This window comes from Eleginops maclovinus, chromosome 18 (assembly GCF_036324505.1).
Source record: "Eleginops maclovinus isolate JMC-PN-2008 ecotype Puerto Natales chromosome 18, JC_Emac_rtc_rv5, whole genome shotgun sequence".
Lineage (NCBI taxonomy): Eukaryota > Metazoa > Chordata > Actinopteri > Perciformes > Eleginopidae > Eleginops > Eleginops maclovinus.
In genome coordinates, this window is record NC_086366.1 from 1,483,584 (window position 1) to 1,497,649 (window position 14,066).

The following is a 14,066-nucleotide window of genomic DNA, read 5'->3' on the forward strand; positions in this document are numbered from 1 at the left end:
GAGTCTTTGATGCAAAAAAAGGCTAAAATCCAAAATAAACTGAGAGCTGAAGCAACGACAGAAAACGCCTAATATTTACGACTGTAGCCCTTCCTAGTTTTCCGCTCCTCTTCTCCTCCGCTTCCCTCTTGCTGACATCGATGAGTCAAGAAGGCAAAAATGAGAGAAGTAAGAAAGGCCTTATGAGTCACACTAAGGGTTCCCCTGGACCGCTTCCTCTTCCTCGCACCGACCAAGGCAACAGCAAAGGGTAAATATCCGTGGTTATTTGAGGGACAGCTGAGAGTCATTGAGGGAAGGCAGGTGTTCAACAGGGAGGGGAACACATCAGGTGAGGGAGGGAGGCGATTAGCCAGGATGTGACAAAACCATAATCTGCAAAACAAAACTAACATGTTCCAAATATCTGTCTTCTTCTTCTTCTTCTTCTTCTTCTTCTTCTTCTTCTTCTTCTTCTTCTTCTTCTTCTTCTTCTTCTTCTTCTCCTCCTCCTCCTCCTCCTCCTCCTCCTCCTCCTCCTCCTCCTCCTTCTCTCGGCACCAAACGGGGACTCCTGCAGCTCTGAAGGTAAGACAGAGTTGTATTCTCCCATTTGAAACTACAACCTGCTTTTAATAGGTTGAATACAACCTTAATGTTTGACGTTCAACCCTAAATATTTAAGTCCCTATTAACATCAAATACTGATGGTTTTTCAGCAGAAATAGAACAGATTTTCTGAATGTTTCGTTTCCACTTAAAACGGATCTTTAAATCGATGATAAAATGTGTCAAAGTTTCCCAAGAATTTTGAAATATCGTTCCGACCATAGACTGTATATATAGACAGTCTATGGTTCCGACTTCAGGATGTGTTAAAGCCAATTTTCCCAAGTGGAAACTCATGAATGCAGCACAAAAGCCCTGTTTCGCAATCTTAATGGAAGTGGAACATCAGCTGTTCCACTTCCATTCAGATATGTTTATACATTTATGAAGTCCTCCTTGCTCCGTAATGCTGCTCACAGACAAAACATAACCTTCTTGATGGAGGAATTCAGAGCGTCACGTTGTGGGATAGTTGATACAGCGTCAATTAAAAAGTTGGATCAGTTGAAAGGTGTTTGGAGTGACGTTAACCGTAAACAGGAAGTTGTGAAAGTGACCCTCTTGTTGTCGTGCAGCCGGCGGGCAGCGAGGGCGAGCTGATGGCGGAGACTCTGAACTCTGCAGGCAGCAGCAGCACCATCGCCTCCTCCGTCATCGAGGTGGAGAACCAGAGGACGGAACCGGGGCCGACTCAGCCAGCAGCTCTGAGACCGGGCCGACAGGAAGAGGTACTTCACTCTGAGAGGGAGGAGGCGGGACTGTAGGTCACATTAGATCAGAGAAGACAGGAGATTTACAGATAGATGTGGGGGGACGCTGTGGCTTGAGACTCACACTCACACACACACACACACACACACACACACACACACACATAAACACACACACAGTTCTTAAGATTTGTGACTCTTATTGGACTTGTCAGACGCCTTCTGCAAAATTATTTTACTTTTTCCCAAGAAAAACTACTTTTAATGCAAACAGGCGTGTGTGTGTGTGTGTGTGTGTGTGTGTGTGTGTGTGTGTGTGTGTGTGTGTGTGTGTGTGTGTGTGTGTGTGTGTGTGTGTGTGTGTGTGTGTGTGTGTGTGTGTGTGTGTGTGTGTGTGTGTGTGTGTGTGTGTGCGGGGGGATGTGTGTGTTTCTAAATTCTTATGAACTGATTGCTTCAGTAGAAATGTGTTCCCAAAGACTGGGTTGGATGTGTGTCAGCCGGAAGTCAGGCTGAGGGAAACCGTCATGGGGGAGTGTTTTCTCCCCTTCAGATTTTATTTGAGAGACTTAAAATAAAACGGCTGCTTGTTTTTATTCACCCACTTTTTTGTTCTCCATTTTTTTGCCCGATTGAGGAGGAGGATGACGAGGAGATGCCCCCCCTCTGCCCTCCTCCCACCCTGTCCATCACAGAGGAGATCCTCGAATTCATCAACCAGAGCCGAGCCAGGGAGGGGCTGACCGCCATCCACAGCGACCCCCCCGTGAGAAAACCCTTTACTAGACATGTTGATCTGTGTGTGACCTGCTGGCCACTCCCCGCACCAGATTGCGAGAGGGGACGGGGCCTTCTCTGCCAATGCTCCCACACTCTGGAACAGTCGACCACTCCACGTCCGCTCTGCCCAATCCCTGCCCGTGTTCAAAAAGCACCTCGAAACATTTCTCTGCACTAAGTCCTTTGATCCCTAACCCCCACTCCCCTTTTCTCCTCCCTATCTGTAAAGCGACCTTGGGTACCATGAAAGGCGCTGTATAAGTTGAAGTTATTATTATTATCAGCTGGTCTGTTATCAATGAAGACATAAGAAATCAATCCAAGGCGAAGCATGTAGAAACGCTTATTCCCATCATGGCCCCTGATGGTATTAAAGGAAAGGACAGACAGTCACACCAAATCCAAAACGAGCAAATTAAACAAAGATATCCAATTCAGTTTAGCCATTTTTTGAATGTTTGAGTCCTTTTTTTAGTGTCAGATTTTATGCTTTTATTTTGAATCTTTTTTTTTTGTTCAAATGATCTAAGATTTAGCTCCTTAATTAACCCCGGAAACGTTTGTCATAAAAAGGTTAAAGAAATGCGTCTCCATGAATATGTTCAACTCATTTGAAGAAAACATGTTTGTTGGATGTAATTACCTTCTGGAAAAGAAAATGGGGACACCAAAACCATAATGATTGATCCACTGGGCACCATGAGAGATTGATGGACCGACAAATCATCAAAGCTCTTTAGACAAACAAAAGAAAGAACATACTCGACTGGTTATTGTTGAAGCTTTGTCAAAGAATATTGATTTCAAAGATGCTACTTTTTATATATTGCATACTATTGATCTGATTCAAAGGGTCTGCTATAGAACTGCTCCTTGTACATTTAAAACACTAACATCTTGCTTTTCTGTCAGGAGCAGGTCCTGGATCAGCCCAAAGAGTGTCCTTCTCCAGACCAGACCAACTTCACCTGCCCACTGCCCCCAGTCGCATGCCCCTCCAGTCCAGAACAAATACCCACAAGGCAACTGGAGCAGGAAGTGGTGGAGGAAACAGCAGAGATGGAGGACGACAGCACCCTCCAGAGTCAGACCGAAGACCTCAGCGAGGAACACAAAGCTCACAACGAGACGACTACGAATGAAGTCCAAGAAACTCCAAGGGAAGTGGGAAAGGATGTGGAGGCCGATGACGAGTCCCAAGGAGAAGTGGTAGAAAAAGAGGAAGAAGAGGAGAGAACTAGGGAGGAAGATGAAGAGGTGAACTTAAAGTTAGATCCGACTCCCTGCATCTTAGCAAAGGAAGAAAGCATTCAATCACAGAGGGAAGAGCAGGGGTCCACCACTTCCCTCCCTAACCCAAATCCCCCTATCCAGAGATGCCAGCTGCCCACCAGGACCTCCCACCTCACCAAGCGCGACAAGAAGATCATCGAAAAGATCCGGAGTTACTACGAGGCAGCAGCCGAGGCCGAGGAGGACGAGCTGCAGGAGGCAGATGAAGAGGGAGAAGGAGTGGAGTCCACAAGGAGGAACAGTTTTTCACAGATCCCGTCGGGCTTGGTGAAGACGTCGGTGTCGCGCTTCGATGTGAACGGCCACCAGGAGGAGCCAGACAGCGCAGGGTCTAGAACCACTGAAGCAATAGAAGCAGAGATGGAGCCCCAGTCCCCGATTAGTTCTGTCTCTTCCCCGACTCACCTTTCAGGGGATGCAGGAAATGACGGACAGGCAGATAATCCAATGAGCTCCTTGGAGTTTGATGCACAGGGCCCACTGTCTTCTGTGATGCACGACGAGGAGCAAGAAGATCTAACTCTAGAGTCAAATCGAGACGTTCCTGTTGGAGAAGAGGCGATCATACGGGACAATGAAGAGGAAGTCTGCAAGAAACCATTGGAACAAGGACTTGAGGAACAGCAGGAAGAGGAGACGAGTGTTGTAGCTACTCAGGAGCCGGGGATACATTCACCACAGTCAAGTCTTACCGACACGTGTGGAGAGGAATCCATCAAAACCAGTGCTGACAACCAAGTGCTTGTGAATGGGTATGCACCTAATCCAGCGCAACCAAGTGGAAGCAAAAAAGAACCCTCTCAACCTCTGCCGACTCCAGAAACATGTCAAAGAACTGAGACTCAAGAGTCCACTTTGACTAGAACCAAACAAAGAGACCTAGAAAAGACCATTGGAAACCTCGAGAGTCTTCCCAGTCAGATTAAAGTGGGCCGATGGTCCCGCCACTCCAGGATTGTCAGCGCTAACCGGGTCTTATTTGAGGGCATGGGATCGGACGTGGCCGGGATCGGGTTGTTTGAGGCGAGCCCCGTAGTGGACCCCATGCTGATGGAGAACTCAGAGCGCATTCTGAGCAAGGTCCAAACCATCGCTCGGATGTATAGCGCCAAAGCCAGCACCATGAAGGTCCCACTGCACCAGAAACGAGCCAGCGGTGCCTGGAACCAATCATGGAGCTCCGGTCGACTGTCTGGACGTTCAGATCAGAACCAAACTGAAAGCAGGGTCAATGTGCAAGCTCAAACACAGGCAGCCAAGTACAGGCAGCCGACACAGAACCAAATGGAAGTAAACCAGTCGTACAACCACTCAGAGACCAAATATGGAACCCAAAATCAGTCCAGGAACAAATTCCAGAGCCAAACCGAAAGTAGTCATCAAACCCAGATGCGAACTCACAGCCAGGTGCAGAGTCAGAGCCAGAACCAGACCAAGACTTACAGCCAGCACCAGACCAAGACTTACAGCCAGCACCAGACCCAGACTTACAGCCAGCACCAGACCCAGAACCTGACCCGGGAGGACCAAACCATCCAGGAGGAGAGGACCATAAAGAGAGCAGAGAGCCTGACAAGTGGTGGGTTTGGCTTAACTTCCTCCTAAGAAACAACAGTTGGGTTTTCTTGGAGATTCATTAATTTCAGATCAGATCAGAACCTACCTTTCTACCTACCTTCCTACCCACCCTCCTTCCTTCCTTCTTTCCTACCTGCCTATTTAACTACTTATCTACCGACCTAGAATGAAAGAGGCATCTGCTACTGTATTTCAGTCTGTGTGTCTTCCTACTTTCTATTCCCGCACTAAGAGCCCTGCTGCGACATGACTAATAACTCCCCCAACAGCTTTGTTCTGTGTCCTCTTGGAAAGACAAATAAGCACATTCATTCCCATGAAAAATGCCGTAGGGGAAAGTTATTGGCTCAATCTCATTTGCAGTAGCGTAAACAGGCCATCTGGATAGACAGGCCTCCTTTAAGTGTGGTGCTATGGGCTCATACTGGATGAGTCACTTTGAAGTAAACAGTGTAATAAAGAACAATAGGGAATAGGGTAATTATTTTAATTGATGAATGTACAACAATTATGAAGCTCTCCTCAAAGCCACCACACAGACGCAGTCATTTCCACTCAATGGTTGTAGAAGAACAACCACAAACCTCGAGCAAAACCACCTTTTTTTAAACCTTCAGCTGTTGCAAAAGTAACCAAACCATCATGTTATTATAATAATGCCTTTCATAAATCAAAGACGCTTCACAACAATCCTCAGACAAGGATAACATTTAGCAATAAACCCCCTTCATCACAAGGGCATCAATCACACTTTAAAAGCTGGTCTAAAAACGAGTTTTTGTCAGTGTTTTGACGGTGGGGGGGTCAGTACAGTCTCTGATCTGTAGTGGGAGTGAGGTTCAGAGGGTGGGGGGCAGCGAGGGAGAAGGCCCCCAGGTCCGGTGCTTGGTTGGTGTGGAGATAGACAGGAGGTTCTGATGAGCGAAGACTGCAGGAAGGGGTGAGGTTCGAGGGGGCCTGGGTGTTGAGGGATTTGTGGGTCAGGAGGGGGTTTTCATATGTATTTGTTGACGGACAGGGAGCCAGTGTAGGTTCTAAAGGAAGGGGGTGATTTGGTCTTGGGTCGGGGTGTGGGGTTCTGGATGTGTTGGAGTCTGTTGAGGTTGCTGGCTGATGAGCCGTACAGGGGGCTGTTACAGTAGTCCGGTGTTGACGTGATGAATGCATGGATTAGGGTTTATTTATATTGACCATTTCAGACACAATTCAAAGTGCTTGACATCGGCAATAACACACAACGAACAAGAACAAAACCAATCTGAAATGCAATGATAAGGACCTCTAGAGCCGCATTAAAGAGCAACGCTTCCGCCTCGATTCAAAGAACAACCATTTCCATTTGGAAAGGAGTCCGTCGCCTTCTTTGTCCCTTTTTTCAAATCATTCAAACACACGTTAATGTTGGTGTAAAACGAGAACTATGTATTTGTTCTCTGTGGTTTTCCTCCAGACGTCCAGGAGACGGTGGTGGCCCCCTGCGACCCTCTGCTCATCGGTCGTGTGTTTGTGAAAGAGGATCAAAGCGCAGCCTGTCAGAACCTATCAAACGTCTTCACCCTGTCCAGGCCGCGGGACTTCATCTCCGCTTTGACCAAAGACTCCAGCGCGACCCTAACGCAAAACCAGGAAGATCCTTCTGAGCAGAGGCAGAAAACACAGAGGTGAGTGCATCGTATTTACAGAACTTCACAGAAGTCCTTTGAAGCTGCTATATAGATTACCCTCGGCTGAATCTACAGGATCTGTCATTTATTATGTGGCTCTTTGACTTTCTTTGTCTCTCTTTGTCTGAAATGTCCTTTGTTAACCTTAGCTTTAAGTGACAAAAAAACAAGACTAGCTCAACTTCTCTGCCAAGCATAACTCTTTTATAATATTTGCAGTCCTTACTGAAGACTTGAAGTGGCAAGAGTGACTATAACTCTGTATCACTGTAATCTAAACGGCCAGAATCGGCCAATTTCCCAGCCGTAGAGATTTGTCATACTTAAAGTCTTGATATTTAATTGGCGTTCCTGCTGGTCGTCTGCAGGTCGGAGCAGAGTGGTGGATGCCATGTTTACTCCGTCTGTCAACACTCAACATCCGAGCCAAATCCCTCTGCTTTCAACATACCAGAGTGTGAAATCTCCAAATATAAACAGGATTTACCAACGTTCACCGAAGATGTGCTCAGTGTTCCTGCCGGGCCTGAATACTGCCATGAGTTATCCACAGCTGAGCCCGGAGATCAGTACCAGAGGGAGACACCTTTCCTGGCCGAAGGAGGGTCGGATAACCCGGACGTCTCTGGAGGACCAAAGAACGATGGACCCCAAAACAAGCCGAAGCGTGATTCTCTGTCCAACACCAGGATGGTTCTACAGGGTTCTTCGGTGATCTTTGCAGGAGAGAAACCCTACTACGGTCAGCCTTCACACACAAGCTTTGACCCCTCACAGGTTCATAGAGTCACAGAAACCTCAGAGGATCGCCGGGCAAGAGCACCAAGTCATGGTCCACCACGTATCCAAACTCAGAATCAAATCCAGCCCGACCCCGGCCTCCTTCGGTGCCGTCCGTCGACCATCTGCCAACGTTCACCAGCCAGAGGCCTCACGACCTTCCCACCGCTACGAGCCAACGGGCTCCGGCTCACACCAGGTACTTCTGCTGCAGGGAAATAAATCCGCCTTCAAAATAAAAGCATAAAGACATAAAAAAAGCTTTGTCTCAGAGATTGCATACCATGCAAGTATTCATGTAGTGCAAAATATACAAATACAAAGACCAATTAAAACCATTAAATAACAGCCTAACACAACAATGAAAAATAACACCCTAACACAACAATGAAAAATAACACCCTAACACAACAATGAAAAATAACACCCTAACGTTACTTTCCCCCTAAAAAGATAAATCTAACTATAACACTAATAATCTAGTATGCAGGCACTGTTTTGAGTTTTAATACAGCACAAATAGATGGATAAATACAATGAAGACAGAACGTACTCAGAGCAGTGGCAGTCCTAACGCTTATTGTGTAAATGCATGCCTGAGTGTTTTCCCAAACTCTAGGTTATGTAAGGGGAAGGCAGTTCGTTAAAAGATGCCCATGAGGGCTTTTTTAAACCAGGTATTATCACACCCAGTCGGTAATTTCACATTTTGGCATTTCAACTTGGCTCGTACTGTAACTGTTGAGAAATTAGGCTTCAGCCACATGACTCAGGTATGTCTCATTAACATGCCAACTGTTTGAAAGATAAGCATCGGAATCACGCACGATGATAGAACGTGATTACAGCTCTGCTTGGTGTGTTTGTATTCCTTATCATGTCCTCGCAAGCACACATTCCGTTTCCTTTCTAGATTAAATACTTCACTCACTACATTTTACTGCACAGAAACATGGATAAGTTACAGCAAACAAAACTCCCGTGAAGGACGGAAAGGACAAAGGAGATCGTGCCAGATAACCAAAGTCTCTCAGTTTGGCTACGTGTTCAGCTACTGGGACAGTCGGCGTGGTTGTTCATTTGACCTTGCCTGGGACCGTGCTATTGTTCGATTTTATTTGCAGCAATTAAATGATCCGTTTAGGGACCGTTCACGGCACACTGGGTAAAAAAACGCTGATATTAATCAAAGAGAAAGAGAGAGCTGTCAGGTTTGTGAGGTTCTTGGCACATGACAAAGAAGTATTCAAGTCAGTTTTGAAGAAATAAACAGAGATATAAGCTCTGAGCAGAGGGCGGAGAAAATATGCATCCGTTTGTTCTCTCTCTTTCTGCTTTCAACACAAGCAATCCTCTGCAGAATGGGATCAAACTGGCCCTCAATTCCAAGCAACTTATTCAATAGTTTTGGGCCAGATTTGAAAATGCTGTTGTGCCAAGGGACTGGGTTGTAGGCTAGGAAATTTAATGTGGAAAAGCCGGGCCTTTTAAGAAATACGTTGTGGTTAATAAAAGAACACTAACGCATCGAGAACCCTTTGCTTAAACTGTCCAACTGAAGACTTTTTAAACAACACTAACATAGGATATGTTTGTGCTTTAAAAACAGACATTAGCCAACTTATGAAACAACTTCTAATGTCTGGTAAACACCTATCGATAAGCTGTAGGCTTGGCATGAGAAACCTCAAATTAAGCACGATATTTAGCTTTTGTTAAAAATCCAAACACTCCGAAATGACACGGTTCAACCAAGAACTATAGATCAATTGCTTATTTCAATTACAATTACGTGTGAGAAATTGAACTTATTTATACGTTGAAACCAGAAAATTCCCACTGTGGGAACTCCTCGTTTGAGAAAGGATATTTGATTAATCGTACTTTAAAATATAGAGCAGATTGAGGTCGTTAAAACACAAACCTTTGTTGTTCGTTTTACCCTACTTCCTAACTTTGACATGATTGATTAATAGTTACTGTGCAGGCGCATATTATTCAGACAATACATAAATCAACCCCTGAAGGATGATGTGCAGGAACGGATGTCAGCGGCTGCTCCTGGACTTTCATTGAGCAAACGCTCCAGGCTCTGTTTAGATACATAGATAGAAGATAGAGTCACATGCACACAGCAGAGCACACACAGTGAAATGTGTCCTCTGCATTTAACCCATCCTAGTACTAGGAGCAGTGGGCAGCTATCGTGCAGCGCCCAGGGAGCAATGGGGAGGGGGGATTGGAGATGTCCGGTGCCTTGCTCAAGGGCACCACAGCAGGGCCTAGGAGGTGAACTGGGACCTCTCCAAGTAGCAGTCCACTTTCCCTATTTCAAGTCGGTTCGGGGACTTCTTGATGTAGTTGTGAGGTAAACAAACACAGATCTTATCATCTGTTTATTTATCAGTCACACACTCATGGCTGATCTGCTCCAACCAACAGGCTCTGTGATCTTTGGGATGATAGTTTCCGTCCGACAGACACGGCCAAAAACTTTTCATCCGATTGCTAGAGTCACGTCACCGGTGCTTCCACCTTTAAGTCGATTTTTTCTCTTTGTGAGTCGCGATGACATGTAAAAGTCAATGAAAAGAGAGTACAGTTATTCAACTCGAGGGTCAAATTTGCGTGACGCTGTCTCTTATAGCCAATCAGCGGTGAGGATCTGAGCCGTGTCACTGACGCTGAATCAGAAACCAAAACAGCAGTCGTTAGCTGTTAGCTGCTAGCTTTTAGTATTCAGAGTTGCAGCAGACCTGCAGGTTTCTGGGAGTTTGTTCCAGATATCTGCAGCAGAAGGACTGCAGTGCTGATAACATTTTCTTATAAGACGCATTTTCTGTCACTTCCAGGGACCCAGAGCTGCAGGACTCACAGTCCACCACCGGTCTGCCATTTTCCAGCCGCCCGTCTTCCATAGCCTCCCTGGAGACATGCAACCTGATGGAAAGACCAGTTTTGCTTCCCCCCGGCCAGGACAAAGACCTCCCCACCCACCCTTCAGCTTTTAGACCCAGCCTTAGGCACCACTCCCCCTCCCCTGTTGGATCCCCACCTCCCTCCACCATCACATCTCCTCCCTGCTCATCACCCTTCAGGGTAGTTTCATCAGCATCTTCTCCGACCCCTGAAGACTCCTCCACTCTCCCCAGAGCTCCTCCCTGTTTCTTGATGCGATCTCCCCCTTCTTCTTCTCCTACACCCTCCTCTGCTTTCACTCCCTCTTCTTCAGGGACGTCTTCATCCCTACGAGCCGTTCCTCCTGCCTCCCCTACACCATCTTCTTCTTCTCTACGCTCTCCCCCATGCTCCTCACCAATCGCTTCTTCTTCCTCTTCTTCTTCTTCTGCATTCACCAGATCCTTAGCGGCCTCCTGTATAAGCCAGTCCATCAGTCAGAGTATCGCCAAAAAGAACCTGCAACAAGTGAACACACCAAACCAAAGCACCTCCTCCACGTCTTCCTTGCCTTCCTCTCATTTGCGCCGCCGCTCCCCTTCCCCTAAACTGCAGGGCTCCGGCATGCCTGCGTATGCCCAGTTAGGGTGCACCAAAGACGGGTACCAACACCCAAGGGGTCCCCTATCCTCGCTCTGGTCCTCTAGCCCTTCCCCGTCTTTCATGCAGTCACCCCCTCCCTCTCTTTCCCAACGCTCCCCTTCCCCATCTATGATTACGAACCCTCATCAGCCTCCCCTGCCTCGTCCCTCATTCCTTCACTCGAAAACGGACTCATCGCTGAACTCAAACAACAACAACAACAACAACAACAACATCGTTAGCTTATCTGGTATAAAAACAGCGATGAGCAACATCAGCGTTACCCGCGGTGTCAGTAATGGGGGTTGGTCAGCGAGCCCACAGAAGGCACCGCTAGCTAACGGTAGCACTAATCCCGCGGTAATACCAAGAACTCCTGATCCTCATTGGTCAGCGAGCCCACAGAAGGCACCGCTAGCTAACGGTACCGCTAATGCTGCGGAAGTACCAAACTCTCCCGATCCTCATTGGTCCGGGTCACACAACCGCGTAGCTAGGCCGTTCTCTGCTTCTGAACCAAGCTCACGAGTTCAGTCCCCGTCCTCAACCCCTGCATCATTTACTAGAATCTGCTCTCCACCTCCTCAACATAATTACTCCTCCCGCATGGCGAACAAACCTCCGCACCCTCGGAGTTCACGGCTCGGAGGTGCGACTTCCCATAACCCACTAGGCCTCACTTTGGAGCTACCCAGAAACTGCTCGGCAAGTTCTTGTCTGAACCCTCGGATCCTCTCCCCGCCTCCTATTGGCATGTCGTTGAATGTTTGGGCAAATGATGTCGCCGCACCGCAACCTAGAAACATTAGATACACCCCCTCCTCTCCTTCTCCTTCCTTTACCTCCTCATTGAGCTCACCGACAACTGGGAATGCCTCTTACCCTACTTCCTCTTTCCCAATGATGCATAGCTCCAGAGACTCGTCCCCTTCTGCACCTCCCGCAACCTCCCAAACCCTACGTAGATCTTTCTCCTCCAACCTGGCCGATAGACCGCCAAGCCCGACCCAGAGTAACCCCAGCGGACTGCGCCGATCCTGGGCAGACGGCAGCCGGAGGTCCTTTGGTTTTAGCGGCAGTAGCCGAGGATCGTTTGAGCAGCACGAGTCCTGTCCAACCAGTCCGAGGAGCGGGTGGTCTTCGTACAGCAGCTCCCCATCCTGCCTCAGCCCTCGAGCCGGGATACTATGCCCTCTCTCACCTGGCAGGCTTACCCCGGGGAAGGGCACCCAGCATTTCACCAGCGTGCCCTGGCCAGACGTACGAGAGCTTTCCAACAAATACTGTGGCGCTGATGTCCTGGATGAAGGAGCTTCTTCCACCCTCGTTGCCACCACTCCTTCTGCTATCTCAGAGTGGGATGAGCAGGAGGTCGAAGAGGGAAGTTGTCGCAGCCAGCTGATTTGCGCCTACGTTGCACGACCAACCTGTGAACCAGACCTCTCCTCCCCAGGCATGACCTCCCCTGCACCCTACCAGGACCGCAACTACCAATGCCCAACACCTCCTGTTCCCTCAATCCCTTCGTCCGCAAGCCCATCCCCGCTACCCTTTGCCCAATCATTGCCTACCAAGAACCAGAAAACCAGTTACGCCACCACGGTCAACCTCCAGATTGCTGGAAGTGGTCGGATAACTTCCTTCAGCACAGCCCAAGTTAGCCTGACCCAAACCCTGCAGGGTGGAGCGGTAGCCGGAGGAACGATGGAGGGGCAGATGACGAGGAGAGTAAGCATCAATGGACTCTCGCATCTTCCTTCGCCTCTTCCACAGAACTGTAACAGGCCATGAATGGAAGAGAGTCTTTCCTTCCTGGCCTTACAAAACCACACGGTCCAACAGGAGAGGACATTGATTGAACAAGGCACTGAAATGTGCACTTGTGAATTTTTCGCAGAGACAAGTGGTCGGCAACAGAAGAGTAACTGCTGGTTTCAGTGGCCAAGACCTTCAGAGAGGTTCCCGTCTCCATGAGTCCACCTCGCTGAAAATGACTTCTTTTTTTTTTACGTGGCAAAGCATGGGGCACCTTAACTTGGAATAAGTTCCCAAACGAGGGACGTGCCGAATGTCGTTAACCATATTGAACAGCGTGATGGATTTACAATGCAGCATAAACATTGGACCTTGCTGGCGTGAGTGCATGCTTATGGAATGTCTAAAATTGAAAAAACAGTAAGGAAATGTGTTGCCATTGATGGAAATGAATCCCTTCATTGTGGTCTTGCTGGAAGAACACTCGAAACCTTGAATGTCCGCAGCTCGATGTAATGTGGTAATCTGCAGATCGGGTTACACTCTCTGAGGATCTGTGTGTGTGTGTGACGTGAGATTTATTTGACTCACTTTAATAACAGCAGTAACTTTGAGCATTTTAAAGCGCTGGAGTTCATCCAGTTTTGCTAATCCTGCAAATTCAGAGGCTTGGAAGGTTGTACCAGTGCTGTATGCAATCACAGTTATGTAACGTGTTTCCTTTTCCTTCTCTGTTCTGTTGAACATCGTGTGATGCCGGGCTGTCTGAGGCCAGAGTTTAAGGTTAGCTGTGGTTATTAATAATCCATCTTTTTAACCATTTTTATTATTCATTTTTAATGTTGATTATTTATGAAATTAGTCTTATTCTTTTTGGCACTTATTATCCTTAAAGTAACGTCTGTATTTTTGCACAGTGTCCTCAGCCCTTGGGTGCATGCATCAAGTGTGTGTGAGTGTGTGTCTGGAAATGACGCGTCTGGTAAATTATCCGTAAACTTCAGACCAGTCCGATATCTGTGTGTTTTAATGCTGTTTGTTCATATATAGATGTACTCTGTTGACTTTTAACACTCCCTCCTGTCGTCAGCGCCCTTCAGAAACATTACATTTGGAGCTTCACGTCCAATTAAGTGGAAAATGCTGCATGAATTCTGCAGAACGAAAGTTTGACTTCATATCAAACCCATTCGACTCATGTTTTTGCAGTGCGTGAGTAATGCATAAGGCTTATAGTGTTCAATCATTAATGTTTGTCCATAAAAAACTGATCTTTTATATTGATTTTAAGCAGATTTAATGTCTGGACACCTTCATATTTGTTATTCAGGGTAAAAGAAAAGAAAACTACTACTCTTTAACATCCATCTTGTCATGA

The 14,066-nt window shown here is 47.2% G+C and overlaps 1 protein-coding gene across 1 annotated transcript in view; it reads left to right on the plus strand.

Moving 5' to 3' along the window:
* Positions 1–393: 393 nt before the first annotated feature.
* The window catches only part of LOC134880429 (uncharacterized), a 41,396-nt gene continuing 27,723 nt past the window's right edge, over positions 394–14,066 (plus strand). Inside the window, exons 1-6 of the mRNA XM_063907368.1 lie at positions 394–567; positions 1,164–1,316; positions 1,936–2,064; positions 2,991–4,950; positions 6,400–6,610; positions 6,982–7,592. Coding sequence (XP_063763438.1) covers positions 394–567; positions 1,164–1,316; positions 1,936–2,064; positions 2,991–4,950; positions 6,400–6,610; positions 6,982–7,592 — 3,238 coding nt within the window. The remainder of the gene's footprint in view (positions 568–1,163; positions 1,317–1,935; positions 2,065–2,990; positions 4,951–6,399; positions 6,611–6,981; positions 7,593–14,066) is intronic.